Here is a 15121-nt window from a genome sequence, read left to right as displayed (position 1 = left end):
TTTCCGCATTCATTTCTAATGCTATCGTATATAGCATTTCTTGAGTGAAGGCATATTGGAAAGGATTACTGTGCCTAATACTGAGTGCATTGTTAATGGTTTGATCATAATCTATAGCGAATTGGTAGGGTGAAACCTTTAGTCCCATAATCATTTTGTTATTAGCGTTGTACATGCTAAAGATGAATTGGGAGTCTTTCACAGGACCTAAAATTAATCCAGAGGCCATTTGCTTAAAAATCTTTGATGAAGATCATTCGTATTGTCAACTGATTTGTGGCATAAACGTGATACAAACAGATATCATCATTCGAAGCAATATAGCTTACCTTTAAAAGTTATGTGTAGAACTTCAGAAATGGGGAAACGATCTGGAAATAATAAGTAGAGTGGGGCAAAAAGAACATTTGATTTTTTTATTGTGTTGCTAGAAACCTCCCCTTGAGTTTTCCATGAATGCGCGAATATTCTTGATTCCTCTTTTAAGGTTCGAATCATTAAAAGAGCATCTTTTGAGGCTAAATTAAAGTAACAGCACATGGCATTTAAAAAGGGACTCATTGAGGATGTATAAAAAAATTGCAAATCAAAAATTTTTTTTTTATTGGGGTTTAGTTAGTTTGATAAAGGTTTTTTATTTTTGAAACATCAAAAAATGATTTATAAATAAACACTTTGGATGAATAAGGCGCTGGACAGAATATTTTCAATTATGTAAATTACTAAATAGCTAAAATAAAAAATAAAAAACTGCGCATTAATGAAAACTTTTTGCAGACAGTTTAATATAGGAAACAAAAATAGAAGCTTTATTTTTAAACGACGTCATTCGCTATTTCATAAATCACAAAAGAACCTGGGAATAAGCATTAGTTCATTGTACGACCTTTTATTATTAGATCAAACTAGAATTATTCTTAATTTTCAAATTAAACGATGCATAGAAATTTAAAAGAGTATTTCATATCTTTACTTATGTATTACAATTTTCGTTATATTACTCTGTTGTTATGCCAAAATGTTTTAAAAACCATTTTTACATGAAAAACCTTTTTCGAAGAAGAATGAAAATTTCGATCCCCTAAAAACTGATAAAATGAATTTTCGAAACGAATTAAAAAAACAAACTTTCAACATTATATTTTCTGAGTAAAAATGAAAAGTGACACTTACTGTCACAAGAAAATGTGTTGCATTCTCTAAGCTCTTCAGTTCGACCGTGACACACATCGCGCGTTTCTTTAAGGCATTGCCGCGTACGCTTTTGAATCCCTGTACCACACGATTTGTTGCAGTTTGTCCACGCATTCCAACTGCGCCAGCCTGTAAAAGAGAGATAAAAGTCCTATGGGAAAGCTAAAAATAGTAATCTTAAATATTCTTTATCTAATTTTATAAAAAAACCGTTTTGCATCCGATATTTAGCCAAGCGACGTTAACATCTGAACATTAGAAATGACATTAATAATAAAACATGCAGCTGTTTTATGGTTTATTTTTATGCAACTCTTGCTTCAAACTTAAGTTAATTGAAATTCCTAGAGTGTTTTCAAGGACGTTCGCTTCAACTATTTCTCACTTGATTACGATCTCAAAATCAATACGGTCAAGTAGGTCAGACTATGAATTTCTTATCCAGCATATCCATACCATTTTTATATTAAATATTAGTTGTCTCGATCTGAATCCATGATCGATGTGACATTGAGAAATAATAAATCTGTAAAAAGAGCAAACTGAAAAAAACCTTTTTGTTGATATTTTAGTTGTTGATTATAGATAATCTGATGTAATCTGTTATACAATGCGAAAGTTGCTTATGCGAAGTAAAAGATTTTTTAACAAAATTATCCTACTGGGAATGAAATCTGCGTTAAAGTTTTAAAACTTGTCGTTTATTTTAAAAAGTTTCTTTGCTTGACAGCTCACATGTCAGGGATCTTTCATAAAACCGCCATTCTTTTAATTAAAGTGTTTAATTTTCTGGTTTCTTACGTTTTTTTCTGATGGGACGTGAAGTGTCATTTAAATTAACGTGTTTGTACGCTTGACAATATCACCCTATAGAATATGATGAATTATCTCAAGTTTATGTCTTACAAATCTAATCACAATAAATGAAGTAATGCGATTACTCCAAGCATGATTTTTACATCTATTACAAACTTTAATTACACACCGGCTTTGAAAAAAAGAAATACTTTTGGAATCATTTCTTAAAATGTACATCAGAGGAGTTGAGGTGCCACTAAGCAGAGGATTTAAGGTGCCACTAAGCAGATCATTTTCATCAAAGCGGCAGAATAGTAAACACCTAAAAAAAGTTGTTCGCGGAAATGAAAATCAAAGTTCCGATTCTTAATATAATCCTAAGGCCTCTTTCATGTAAAATTATAAGTATTTTTTGAAGTTAACCGGCTTTCCGTTCCGATTTATTCCTTGGAAGAATATTGCCCTACCCAATTAGTATCTTCTTCAATCTCCGTCATAAAAAGCTGTTGAAAAAAAGTTTCTTCATCAAATGCTCTTTCTCTTTCGATGAAATCTCGTACCCAGACTTTATCTGATGACAATTACCATGTTTCATCGCTGTTTAGGTGAAATTAATTTTGTGCTATTAATACAAAGAACAAAATTGTAAAATAATAAGTGGAAACCAGGTTTCATAATCTTTACTTAAAAATTATCTGAAAAAAGGTCGTTACTATCGTTTCAAATTTGTAAATTTTTTTATTTTTAAATCAAAATTAACTGAGAAATTTTCTCCTGCTTTAACTGTTAGAACAAGTTGGTTGCTTATCGAAAAATATATTTGCACATTTCTCTTATATGAATAAATGGAAGTATTTTTTTTGACGTAAGCTGATTGACATTTACCAGATTTTGTATTTATGTATTTATTTTGTTGACTCACGTTTCATAAGCGAAAATGAATTTCAGCTTTTTGTTTTTACCACGATGGTTAATGAAATTTTAAAAACTGTTGCATCCACAAAAACACGATAAAAATCGTTACTTACTGACTCATATTGACGTTATCTGATTCATTTATCTTGTTTTTAAAATAAAAGAAATTTTTTTTTTTTTTAGACAAACGTGTAACGTGTAGGTTTAAGAAAATATTGAACCGACTAAAAAAAAGCCGTTTCGACTTGAAAGCCGTTTCGACTAGAAAGCTATTCGAATTAAAAAAAAAAAAAAATCAACTAGAAAAAAGATTTAACTGTTAATTATTCCTTTTATTAGGATAAAGGATTTTCAATTTTGTTAAGCATGTGTCAAGAGAAGTGTAAAATGAATTTTCAAAGATTATAATCTCAGAAGCCCCACCTACCTAATGATTCCAAAATGTCTTTTTCAGTGCGTTTATAAAGTCGCTCAGCGGCACCAAAGAGATCGTCATACTTTGCAACAAGCTCATAGGATTCTCTCTTATATCCAAGAAATAGTGCATATGTTTTTCCTACTTCAACGGAGGAAAAACATAGCTTAAAACTGTCACTAAAACCGTTTGCGGTTGCCACTATTTTAGGGTCCATGCTTATAATGGAGGAACTCTTTTTGTTGTGCAGCCTCTTCATCAAATCCCAGCCTTTGAGCACGTTTAGCACTTCAAAAGTTGCAGAATAAAATTGCGGATGATTGAGCGATGGAGTTGTGTAAAGGATCTTAGCAGTAAGAACAAACTCTGCATCCTTAGTTCTTTCAGCAGGGGTTTTTTGTTTCCAGTTACCGTTAAGAAGCATGATGCATGATTTTGTATACGAGACCAGCGCAAGGTTAATCCAAATCATGTACATCATCTGAATCGCCATCCCACCACTTCACTTAGAGGTAAGCAAATGTATGTAAATATAGAATTCAAGTTTCTTTAAAAGAAATTTTAAGTTGTTTTCCAGACTTTCTTTGTATTCACACACATCAATGAACAGTGTTCCTAGAATATCGAACTTCGTTACCGTGGTTAATTGCCTCGCCAAACAGTACTTGAATTTAATTTACAAGTGAAGTTTGTGTGTAATCTTTGTAACAAAATGGCTAATATTTTTATATAGTGCGGTTTAATGAATGAAGTAATAGGATTATCTCACAACAAGAAGAGTAATTAAGGCGACGCTTAACAGATATTAACAAATTGTCTGGCCTAAAAATGATCGTCACGTACATCGAATAGACGGATATATCCTGACTTATCGCGGAGATGACAAAAAATCTTCTTTAAATTATTGTACACATTTTTTATCGTTGGACTAGCGTGACGCATTTTTTAAACTAAAAAATGTTTACACAAAACGTACGAATGTTTATTTGTGATTTTCAAGTTTGATTGGTATTTATTTTAACAAAGTTTAACCACCAACTGTGACTAAATGTCTTATATATTCGTTTATCAACGAGTTTGTGGTTGAAAAAAAAAATGCTTTTAAAAGTTAGATTTTCAAGATATTATGATAAACAAATAACTACTGTGATAATCATTTTTTCTTTTTTTGTTGTTTTGTTTTGTTTTATCTGTAAAAAAAAAATCTATCTTTTAATGGTTGTTATGATAATTTTAATTTTCATATTTAGGATCGTTCGAATTACCTTAACGCGCATCAATCAATTGCATTGTTTGTTCAAGATTTGTCAATATTTGTTGATGTACAATTGATTCATGATCCTCTTCGTATTTGGAGAGAATTTTTTCCTAAGCAGCATGCGGTAACTGCTCAAGACTTTTCCTATCATTGAGTGGATTTTTGGGAGGTAGGCTGGCCTCCTGTATACTTAAAATAGCTGAATGACGTTACAGACACCATCATTCAATGGTAAATCATTTTTCATTTAAGCAACGAATTCTCAATTTTGTCTCAGAATAAAACAAAACGAGACAAACGAGACAACCGACGAAAGAGAGACGTTTGATGGTGCTGCGTCTCTTTCAAAATTATCTGGATAATTTTTTTTCAGACTTTTTACATTTCCTCTGAATTAATAATAAAGTAAAAAGAATCGGAAACAAACAGGAACTACAACGTAGATAGACTTAGCTTTGGAAAAAAAAGTGTTTACAGATTCAAAAAATCTTATTTGGTAAACAGGATGCGTATTTATTAATCTGATTATTTTCCAGAACGCAGGCGAAAAGGTCTAGACCTTTTGTAAACTAATTTTTTCTTTAAATGAGACAAATATTTGCTTCATGCAGTTCCCATTTTGTTTCTATTAATTTTTTTTTTCTTCTTATATTCTGATGCTGAATTGAATGTTTATTCAGTAATCTTCGGTCGCGCAATCTTCGGGCCGGAAATCGTCTTTTAACATACTCGATTAACTCAGAATGAATTTGCAGCCGGTATTTCGGCCGGAGTCTTTTAATTAAATATACGATTAATAAAAAACTTTATAAATACAAACTTTTTAAAAAGACACGTTGCATGAAATCTTGACTTCCACCATCTTATAAACTTTATGATATTCTAGAAATTGATAAGCGTTAGGAAAACACACTAAGTAGGGCAAGAGATCGTTTGAGTTTTCTTTGAAGCATGAAGCTGGGAACTTTAAAAAAAACCTTCTCCCTCTTTAATCTTTTAATTAAAAAATCGAGCTTCAGATCTTCTGAAAATCAACTTTAAAATATTGAACAAAATATTTTACGCGAGATTAAAATTTGCTTAACTCTTCACGTTTTGTACGTTCATAAAATTTAAATTAATGGAAGTTACCAACTCAAGCCTGAGTTACACAGAGAAAAATAAACAGAAAAAAATTAATCATAAATCATGGTGAGGTTCACTGCTTTTCTTAATGGGATTTTTCAACTTAGCTACAGTTTTATCGTTAATTAATTTTATTTATCTTCTCTACCTATTAAAAACTAATTTGCTATTATAAAGACTCATACCCAAATATTTGTGAAATTTTTCGCCTCAAGCAAAAACGACGTTTTATATTTTTCACTTCAAGCAAAAACGAAGTTTTATATTGGGAAAACGTTTTTCTAAGTTTTAGGATGATTTTATATTTCTATAAAAATCTACAAGTCCACAATCGAAGAAAGGCATTCATTTAATGACGTCTTAATGCTAATATTGCACATCGCGATAGTAAAATCATATCATCTTGATATCTGCAGAATATGCATTATCAATCGCTGATAAATTGACATAAAAATACGCAATTTCGCAGAAACAATGGTCTATCAATTACTAGCTTAAAATAATTTTTAATAACAATTAAAACCAACATTAATAGTTCTAATTATTTAAGTGATGCCATTAGTAATATTATTTAATAATTTTATTGTTTACGATCGATAATAATAATTCATGAAAAGGTCCACTCAAAGAAAGTTTTTTTGTTGAGTTTCTTCTTAGCTTTATATTGTAGCCTTATATTGCTCTCACCATTGACGCATCGAAATTTGATACTTATTTATTACATACTATATTTGACACCATATTTCAATTCAATGATGTTTTGCATCAATCATCTCCTTCTCAGAATATATTGCTTTTTAAAATCTTTCTAATGACAAATTAAAAATAAATGCTGATTATTTAACATAATTCAAAGTCTTGGTCAATCCAAGATAAGTTAAAAAGTTTAATTAAGTGTGTCTCCTAATGCGTGTGTATGCGTGTGTATGTGCGTGAGTGCATGTGAGTGTATTAAGGTACAATAGTAATGTATTCAGATATTAGCTGAAATTAAAATCTCGATGGCTTTACTAACTTTTTTTACCTTTTCAGCAGAATGTTTAAAACTACCTTCAGCTGCCTTCAAGTTTGAAATTCAAATTGCATTTCAAGTGGCCGGGAATTTGACTTCGCTAATAAAATTTTTCGATTATTCGGACGTTCGATAGACGTTAATACCCTTGTTTTTTCATATCTTATAATTTTAAAATAATTTTTCAGTCAAAGACCTTGAGGTTTTTAGATTTTTTTGTCATTTTTTATTTTTAACAATAAGGCTAACTTAAAGCTTAAAATAAATAATTATACCGAGCTAATGCTGTTTTCCGGTTGCCGTTCATTTTTCTTTCAGTTGAAGTTCACCTGCCTTAAAAAAATAAATAAATAATAATCCATAGTAAGAAATCCTTTAGAAATCTAAAAAATAATAATATTATGTTAAGATCTTACCCAATTTTTAAGAATAAGATTCTTAACTAATTTATAAGTCCATTTTTGTATTGTGTTTTCTTTTTTGTTCGGTATTCTAAAATGAAATCAGATCTTTGAACCTGCAAAAGAAAGATAAATAGTTAGATGATATATCGAGGCTTATACGTATAAGTCTTGTCAAAATGGCCAGAGTATACACGCTAAAAAAACATTTTGTTGACGAAGTGTTTCAAGCGCCTGAAAATGATCTTTCCACTACAATGTCTGAAACAAGAGAAAAAGTTGAGTTTTCTTTACAGTGTAATGAAAGACCAGGTAAACAATTCCGTCTTCAACCTTTTAAAGTTTTTTTCATTTTAAAAAGGAAAAATTGTAATGATACTAGTAGTAATAATATTATTAATGATAAAATAAAAAAATTTAAAAAAAAAAGTATTAACAATAATAACAGGAATATTTATTTTTAAATTTTTCTATCACCTTAACAAATATTAAATTTTTATTGCATTCTCGTCAATATCCCTTGAGATTACAATTTGTTTGAAAATTTCCTGTGCTGTTTAGAAACAGAAATGTCTGCCATTAGCAGGCAAGGGTGTTTTGACCTCAGTAGCTTGCAGTCAATTATCACGAAATTTCGTCAACATCCGGACAGTTTTCTCTCTGTTGAAAATTTGAAGCTCCTCTTAGAAGGGCTAGGAGAGCCTACTGATTCAAAAACAATAGAAGAATGGATAAAATTTTATGATCAAAACGATAAAGGGGGAATCGATTTAGTTGGTTTCTTGCAAATGATGCTTGATCAAATTCTTCCGATCGAAGATACAGAGGTAAGTGTTATATGAAACAGACTTTCTGCTTATGTATATTTATAGGCAGTTCAATGTAACTTTGGCAATTAAACTGCTTATAGATCATGATTAAGAATTTTCCCGCCTAATGCGCAACTAATTTCTTTTTATTAAATGCGGACCTTTTATTATCTTTCGGAAATAACAACTTTTGAGCGGAAATAATATTCCGAAGAAGAAATATATATTAAAAAACATGGCTCCATTAAGATCGACTTCAGAGGTGCACCCAGAAACGGAGAGAGTAAATCTGTGGGTATGTAAAAGATTCTGAAAACGAATGTTATTTATGTAATAATGCAATCAAACATTGTTTACGAATATTTCAGATCGTAAATTTAATTTCCCGTTCAGATTAATTTCATTATAAAATAGAAGAGTATCATAAACACTTTTTAAAGTAAGGGGGGCCACTTTGGTAATTTTTCTTAAATTTGATTTTCTTCAGTTAAAAAATTTACTTTGCAAAAAAGTGAGGGGCCATTGCCTTTATGTCCCCTTGGTAGTTAAGAAAAAAAGGGTCTGTTTTTGAACATACAGTAACTAAGCAACGCTAAATTTCTGAGCTAAATTTTATTAATTCAAAACACAATTATTGTGTAAACTAAGAATTGGTTTGGATTTATTATTTGTCACTGCGTGCTTCTGATAGTTACGTTCTCCTACGATTGTTATTAAAATCTTATTTTTAAAACTATTTTTAGGAAGAAATAGAAGATGCTTTCAAAGTTTTTGATCCAGAGGAAACAGGAATCATTAGCAGCAATACTTTAGAGCATATTCTAAAAACTCAAGGCAATCATTTTTCGACTGAAGAGTTTACATTGTTAATGAATATGGTAAATCCTAAAAAAGAGAAAAGTTTTAAGTGGAAAGAATTTTCTCAAAAATTCATTGAAGAAGTTTATCCTCAATCTACGGGTAATGCGGTTTGGTAAATGTTTACACAATGGTACGGAATGAAACTGAAACATAAACTTTGCGGTTTTGTTGTGGTCTTAACTTAGCTTTTTTGATTATGTTTGTTACTTTCTTTTTGTTTTCTAAACCTTTATATAAAACCTCATGTTTTAGCCTGTTATAAATTATATCTAAGATATAGGCGATCAACATTGATGACTTTTAGACACCACAACAAAATTTTAACGAAAAAAAAAAGGTTTTCTATTAAATTATTTTATTAAAGTTCCATAAATTTGACATAATGTTAGCTGCACATATTTCAAATTAAAAATAAAATACTGTAAAAAAAGATAATAAAATACTATTTATTTACATAAAATTATCGAAAAATGTTATCAAATTATTAATATGTTTATGTTTTATATTCTCAAATGGACAATGTATTGAGTTCAGTTTATCCAAATATCAGTATTTACAATACTGTAAATACTGTTCATTTTTTGTGAGCGTCTGTACCTTCTCCATTCAAACCATAGAGTTTTCAAATTCAGTAAGACGATTATAAACGTCACTAAATACAGTGAATTGATGATAACATCCATGCAGTTGGTATTCATGTAAACAACTTTGTTAATGAGTTTTTCCTGGAAAACAATTATGATTATATTTACTCTTTAACAAATGCTGAATTTATGAAAAATTTGTTGTTAAATATTACAAAAAAGTGCTGCAATAAACATAGGGTAAGTCTGAAAAAGATTGCCCAATAGGGGATTACTGTGGTTTAGAATTTTTCCCTCAATCAACTAAGATTTGGAATTGCTATTGATTTTTTCCTCGATCTACCAATCAAGATTAGCTTTGCAGTAATAGTTTATGTAATTTTGTTAAAGTTAAGGAGATATTTTAACTAATAATACGATTTTAACTTTTTCTGGACTCAATTATTTTCTTGAAAATTTTACTTTGCATCATTTTAACCCAAGCTGTTTATTAAAGCAAAATTAAAGCTAAAAATAGTTTATATAGAGTGTGTTAGACATATAAAAACCTATATTTGGTGTGGCTTAATCGAAAAAATTAGACACAAGTCTCTTAATTTTTCTCTGATATTTAATTTAAAAGCCACCACATAAAGAGGTCACACGTATATTTCCTAAGTCATTACACAAAAAGGCCTAAACAAGTTTTTACACAAACATAAACCTAAGTTATGCCCATAAAACCTTGTGGATCTTGTTATGAGAAACGATAAAGAGCCAAGAAACAAATAATTATTTAAAGCTATGTTGAAAATAAATTTTATGAGGAGTGGTCACATTGTGGTCGGGTAGTTAGAGATAGAAACCGATAGTAGAAACCGGATGAAGTATAAAGCACTGTTCAGTTTTCATTTGACAAAAAATTGAAGTTAAAATTTCATCTAAATGTATAATACTAGATGTCATTTTTTAAATGTGACATTCTGATGTCATTTTTTGAATGTGACCTTCTGATGTCATTTTTTGAATGTGACCTTCTGATGTCATTTTTTGAATGTGACATTCTGATTGAGTTAGAAAAACTAAAAAAAAAAAAAAAAATATAGAAAAAGATAATGAGAAATAATCAGACACGCTTTTTATAACTAATTTAACAACGCTGGAAACATTATAAAAATAGACAAAATAATAAAAAAGATTTGACGAAAAAAAAAAAAAAAAAAAACCTAAAGGAATTCATGACGCGTCTGTTTTCGATGTTATAAATGTGTTTAAAATTTCTAAAAAAAGTTTCTCTCTTAAAACTCTTATCATTTACTGATTTTTACATTTTTGTTTGTTTATTCTTTATACCTAATTTTAAAGATTAATTGATTTAACCTTACCTTAATCAAATTTATAATAAGTAACTTACATCTTACGAATGTGTGCATGAGTTAATGAAAAACTAATAAAATTCAAATAATAAATTTCTCAGTAAGTCGTTTATTTGGATTTTTGATATACTATTTTTTCAATTATTTTAACAATATTCTCATGGGAAAACACATTAAGTTTTTTAACATAAGTTTTTTTCAACAAACAACCGATTTGTGGATTCATTTTTTGCTAACAGTAGGTTTATTCAAAGAAGTATTAAAATTTTTTTGTGAGTGACCAAGGCTCTTCGTACTAAAAATTCAAATAGACGATGAATAACCATTTAAAAATTTTAAAGGAAAAAAAGTCCCATAAAAGTATAAACTCAGAACTAAGTAAAATAGATCGCGTATCTTTTTAATGACTGAGACAAGCAATAAATGATAAATATACGTAGACGTCCAACCAACGCGTTCTTAACTAAAACCCTAATCATTGAACGTTTTGATAAGCACTTTAAAGCATCTTAATCAATTACTGTTTCAATAAGTAAAACTTTATCAAGATAAAAAATTTTTTTGTTAAAAATTATTATGTATCACTTATGTATTAAAAAAAACCTTATAAAAATTGAAAACAGCCTGGAAAGAACTCATTAACAAATGTTACCTCAAATCATCATCTTGCCGTATGCGGGGCAGGATGGCGACATTAAAAATAAAAATAAATTCCAAGATTACTTTCTCAAATAACACGATATCATAAGTTCTAGATTATAAAATAAGTAATGTAAACGGTTATGTAATTTTAAAACAATTACTCTATATATTTATATAGGGCTATGCAAAAAAAGCCTTCTAATCAGTTCATAGCAAATTCCAAGACAACAAAATGCCAAACAAAATATTTTAATGCATTATAAAGCAATGAAATGATGACTAAACTGCACAAGAGTAACATACAGTACAAGTTTATAGTAACTCTTGTACTTTGGCAAAACTACCTGCGAGCCATCTTGCCCCGTTCATCTTGCCCCTAAGCTACACAATCTTCAAAATGATCCAGAACTCTTCATACTACTTGTATGACTTCCAAATTGAACAAACTGACGAGAAATTCTCTTTTACTTTTAGCTGGTGGTGTAATGATGAAATAAATCAAATACAAGTGGATAAATTTTTTCTTCTTAATATCGGAAAAATTATATTAATGCTTATCTTTCACCCCGAAAATAATATTTACAAAGAAAGCATAAATAAATCTAGTAGGTACAATCTTTTTTCCTCTCAGCTACAGTCAGCTTTCATATTTAATAGAACTTTGAAGATAACAGTAGGTCCTCATCTTGCTCCATTCGTCATCTTACCCCATGTTCCCCTAATACTAAAGATTATTTTTGAGAATAAGATTTTTCGAATAAAATTTTAAGTAACTCTATGATTATTTCCGAATACAAATCAAATAAAAGTAATAAGCACATAATAAAATCATCGAGTCAAAAAACCAAGTAAAAGAAGTGAGCGCATAGTAAAATTATAAAGTCAAAAACCAATTAAAGTAATAAACGCAGTAAAATTATTGAGTCAAAAATCAATTAAAGTAATAAGTAGATAAAAATATCATCGAGTCAAAAATCAAGTAAAACAAGAAATAAAAACTTGAAACAGTGTTATTAGAATAATTAAAAAATTTATTAAGACTTCGTTATTTTAAGTACAGGTTCTTTGTTGGAACGCCAAAAAATATTCCTTACAAAAATGTTTAAAATCATAATAAGGTCTTTTCTTTCCAACAAAATAATATTTGGAGACTCCCGTTCATTGATAATATTGGTTATGATAAAGTTAAAAAAATATCAATTGCCCAATACCCACCAAGTATAAGTAATGAAACTTGAACATTTTTAACCAAATTAATAAATTAAATTGAGAAAATTTATGAATTCTAAAAGTTAAAAAGCATCGGCTAGAAGTTATTTAACTTTTACGGTGTTTTTGAAGCAAACTTGTTTATCTTGCAATACTAGCGAAAAGAGATCATATTGAATATTGGCGAAAAGAGATCAAAACTTTAAAGAACTGTCAACCATTTTAGATCTTTGCAGATATCATAGATGTGACAAAGATGATAAAACTTAGTTTTAGGGGGAAGACTGAAACCTTTTCGGACCAGGTTTTTTTAAACAAATACACAAACATGCGAACTCATCGATGTAAAATGGGTTCATACCCCCCCTCTCTCTCTTCAAAAGAAACTCTTTAACATTAAATCATAGGCCAAATTTTTTCTTGGAAAATAAAACGCGTGAAGTTATTTGTTACTGTTTTCCTATTATTCTAGAGATTTGATGGAATTGGGTAATTTTGAATTGTTCATTTTCCCCCGCTAAATCAGTATCCAATTCAATTAGCTCAAAGCTGAAGGATGATTTAAAAACTGAACAAACTTCCTCCGAAGATTCCGAAGATTTTGAACAGACTCCTACTCTAACCATATTAATAAGTACGCACTCAAGCTAAACTGATAAGTTTGGTTTATTGCACAATATACGTGTACTGAAAAAAATGCCACAAGAAAAGCTTATGAGGCGCTTCATGAAACTTCTGTATAGCCTCCGGGATCAGGAGAAAGACGAAAGTGATATTGAAGGTATTAACCTTTGCGAAGAACTGGATTATTTCAGTAATTTTATTCCAGGTCACTGTGCAAGTGTTCCGGATTCTCTACAACAGATTTGTAGAAATCAACTGGAAGACACTTTTGTTGCTCTTCGTATACAACAGACAAATCCAGTCACTGCTTCTTGTTGCTTCTGCAGAAAGAAGCTTTTCAAAATGGAAACAAATCAGAAAACTATTTGTGCTCAATGATAATCCAAGAAAGGTCAAAGGTCAACAAAATATCATTAGAAAGCGATATTTTCCAGAAATGGGCTTTTCCAATATTGTAGAAACCTTTGCTTCAAAAAGGCCTCGGAACTTGTTGTTGGCAGAAATGCAGAAGTGCAATATGCAGAAAATGTTGTATTTGTAAAATTTTTATCCTAAATACAAGTGAAACCGTTATTCAAGACTTTTAACAGCTGAAAAAGCAATAATTGTTTGAAAAAACAACTTCAGAGTCAGAGTTCAACTTCAGAGGGGCCACGCAAATGTTTCTCGCCCAGGGCTCCGCAAAAGCTGGTACTGCTCTGACTTGGAAATCCGAACTGTCTTTCTGCTAGTTGCTGACGACATTCAGTATTGAAAAATTTGTTGTCATTCTCTTTAAATTACTTTCCATAGTGTAGAGGTAGACTTAGTTGATTCTCTTGATGGGATGGAGTCCAGCAGGCCAACAATTTGCTTATGAATAGAGACCTTGCAGCGTTTTAAAATAAATAGTTCACACCATGCAAAAGTTAAAGCTCTCGTAGGGGCAAAAAGGGTCTATAATGAAAGTGCTTTCTTGTCTAGGCTGTTTGTTTGGTTCCCCAGTTGTTTCGGACTGATCTTGCTAAAGCTAAAGTTTTTAAACAACATTTTCAAAAAAGTTTAGCAAGATCAATTTCAACTTTTAAAGAAAAACTTTAAAACTTTAAAGAAATCTCTTGATTGAGTCTAATGCTTTTTAGTTCTAATTATCATTTAGTTCTTTATATTTTTATAAGAATAATTTTAATAAGGACTTTTAGTTATTATTATAATATTTTCAATTTTTTTTTATTCCACATTCACCATTTTGTAAAGTGGGAAAATGAAAGAAACTATACACATAAATTTTAATTTTTACTCGACTCAAACACAATTATTTGAACGAAGAAAAGTGCGAGACAGCCAGAACACCAGGTAGACAGTCATGTACAATTACATGAAAAGTAAAATAGTCACACAATTAAAATTTAAAACTGTTCTACCAAAAATTTTATTCCTTTCTATACCAATAAAATGAGAAAAGTTCAATTAGTAAGGTTCTGTGTCTACTTTATGATTTTTACTAACAAGTCGAGACAAACGTTAATCAAAAGATAACTGGTAAAACCTGTTTCAGAGAACCAAGACTCAGTCATCGAAACAAAAACACAAAACGAGCTTAAAAATAAAACGCATTGTTTATGCTGAAACAACGCCTGATTTTAAGAAACATCTGCGGATTCAGAAAAAAGAAAGGTTAAGAAAACCTGGCAAACATTTTCAGGATAATTCAGGATATCTTTAAAAAGGTTGTAGAAGGAATAGAGGTTTTTGAGATTTTTTGAAAAAGAGATTTTAAGGGAAAAAAAAAGAGCGATTTTTTTTAAAAAAAAAAAAAAAAAAAAAAGTAAAGAAAATGGGAAGAAAGGGAATTTTTTATCTGATTTAAAAAATAAAAAATATTCCGAGCATTTGTTAGGTTTTAAATTAACATTTTTATGTCAAATACACATGCGATA

At 29.8% G+C, this 15121-nt stretch overlaps 2 protein-coding genes and 1 long non-coding RNA gene across 9 annotated transcripts in view; 2 read left to right on the top strand and 1 right to left on the bottom strand.

Moving 5' to 3' along the window:
• The window catches only part of LOC149886616 (uncharacterized), an 8199-nt gene extending 4384 nt beyond the window's left edge, over positions 1 to 3815 (bottom strand). Inside the window, exons 1-5 of one of the 6 annotated variants that reach the window (XM_090091096.1) lie at positions 2460 to 2626; positions 2202 to 2314; positions 1174 to 1323; positions 330 to 518; positions 1 to 207 (exon numbers count right to left, since the gene is read on the bottom strand). The exon at positions 1 to 207 is cut by the window's left edge and continues 134 nt beyond it. In XM_090091096.1, the coding sequence (XP_089947222.1) occupies positions 1 to 207; positions 330 to 518; positions 1174 to 1323; positions 2202 to 2229 (574 nt within the window). In that variant the 5' untranslated portion in view covers positions 2230 to 2314; positions 2460 to 2626. Of the gene's footprint in view, positions 208 to 329; positions 519 to 1173; positions 1324 to 1579; positions 1833 to 2179; positions 2315 to 2459; positions 2627 to 3334 lie in introns of those variants that run through there. The other 5 variants (XM_090091094.1, XM_090091099.1, XM_090091095.1 and 2 more) reach the window with 5 other exon arrangements.
• Positions 2742 to 5081, top strand: LOC149886615 (uncharacterized). 2 transcript variants are annotated; one of them, XR_016453527.1, is made up of 3 exons: positions 2742 to 2857; positions 3091 to 4294; positions 4573 to 5081. It is a non-coding gene; the product is annotated as an uncharacterized LOC149886615 (long non-coding RNA). The 2 variants fall into 2 exon arrangements; XR_016453526.1 differs by lacking the exons at positions 2742 to 2857; positions 3091 to 4294 and adding an exon at positions 4305 to 4429.
• A 2008-nt stretch (positions 5082 to 7089) lies between these two features.
• LOC145190169 (uncharacterized) lies at positions 7090 to 9027 on the top strand. Its single transcript, XM_090090701.1, has 3 exons — positions 7090 to 7430; positions 7680 to 7945; positions 8671 to 9027. Exons 1-3 carry the CDS (start codon positions 7298 to 7300, stop codon positions 8902 to 8904), a joined length of 633 nt encoding a protein of 210 aa, XP_089946827.1. The 5' UTR covers positions 7090 to 7297; the 3' UTR covers positions 8905 to 9027.
• Positions 9028 to 15121: the final 6094 nt, after the last annotated feature.

This window comes from Hydra viridissima, unplaced genomic scaffold (genome assembly GCF_058129835.1).
Source record: "Hydra viridissima isolate aposymbiotic clone 2 unplaced genomic scaffold, HvirCarnegie_v1 scaffold_6, whole genome shotgun sequence".
Lineage (NCBI taxonomy): Eukaryota > Metazoa > Cnidaria > Hydrozoa > Anthoathecata > Hydridae > Hydra > Hydra viridissima.
The sequence above is the reverse complement of the archived record's forward strand: the minus strand, read 5'-3'. Positions and strand labels throughout refer to the sequence as shown.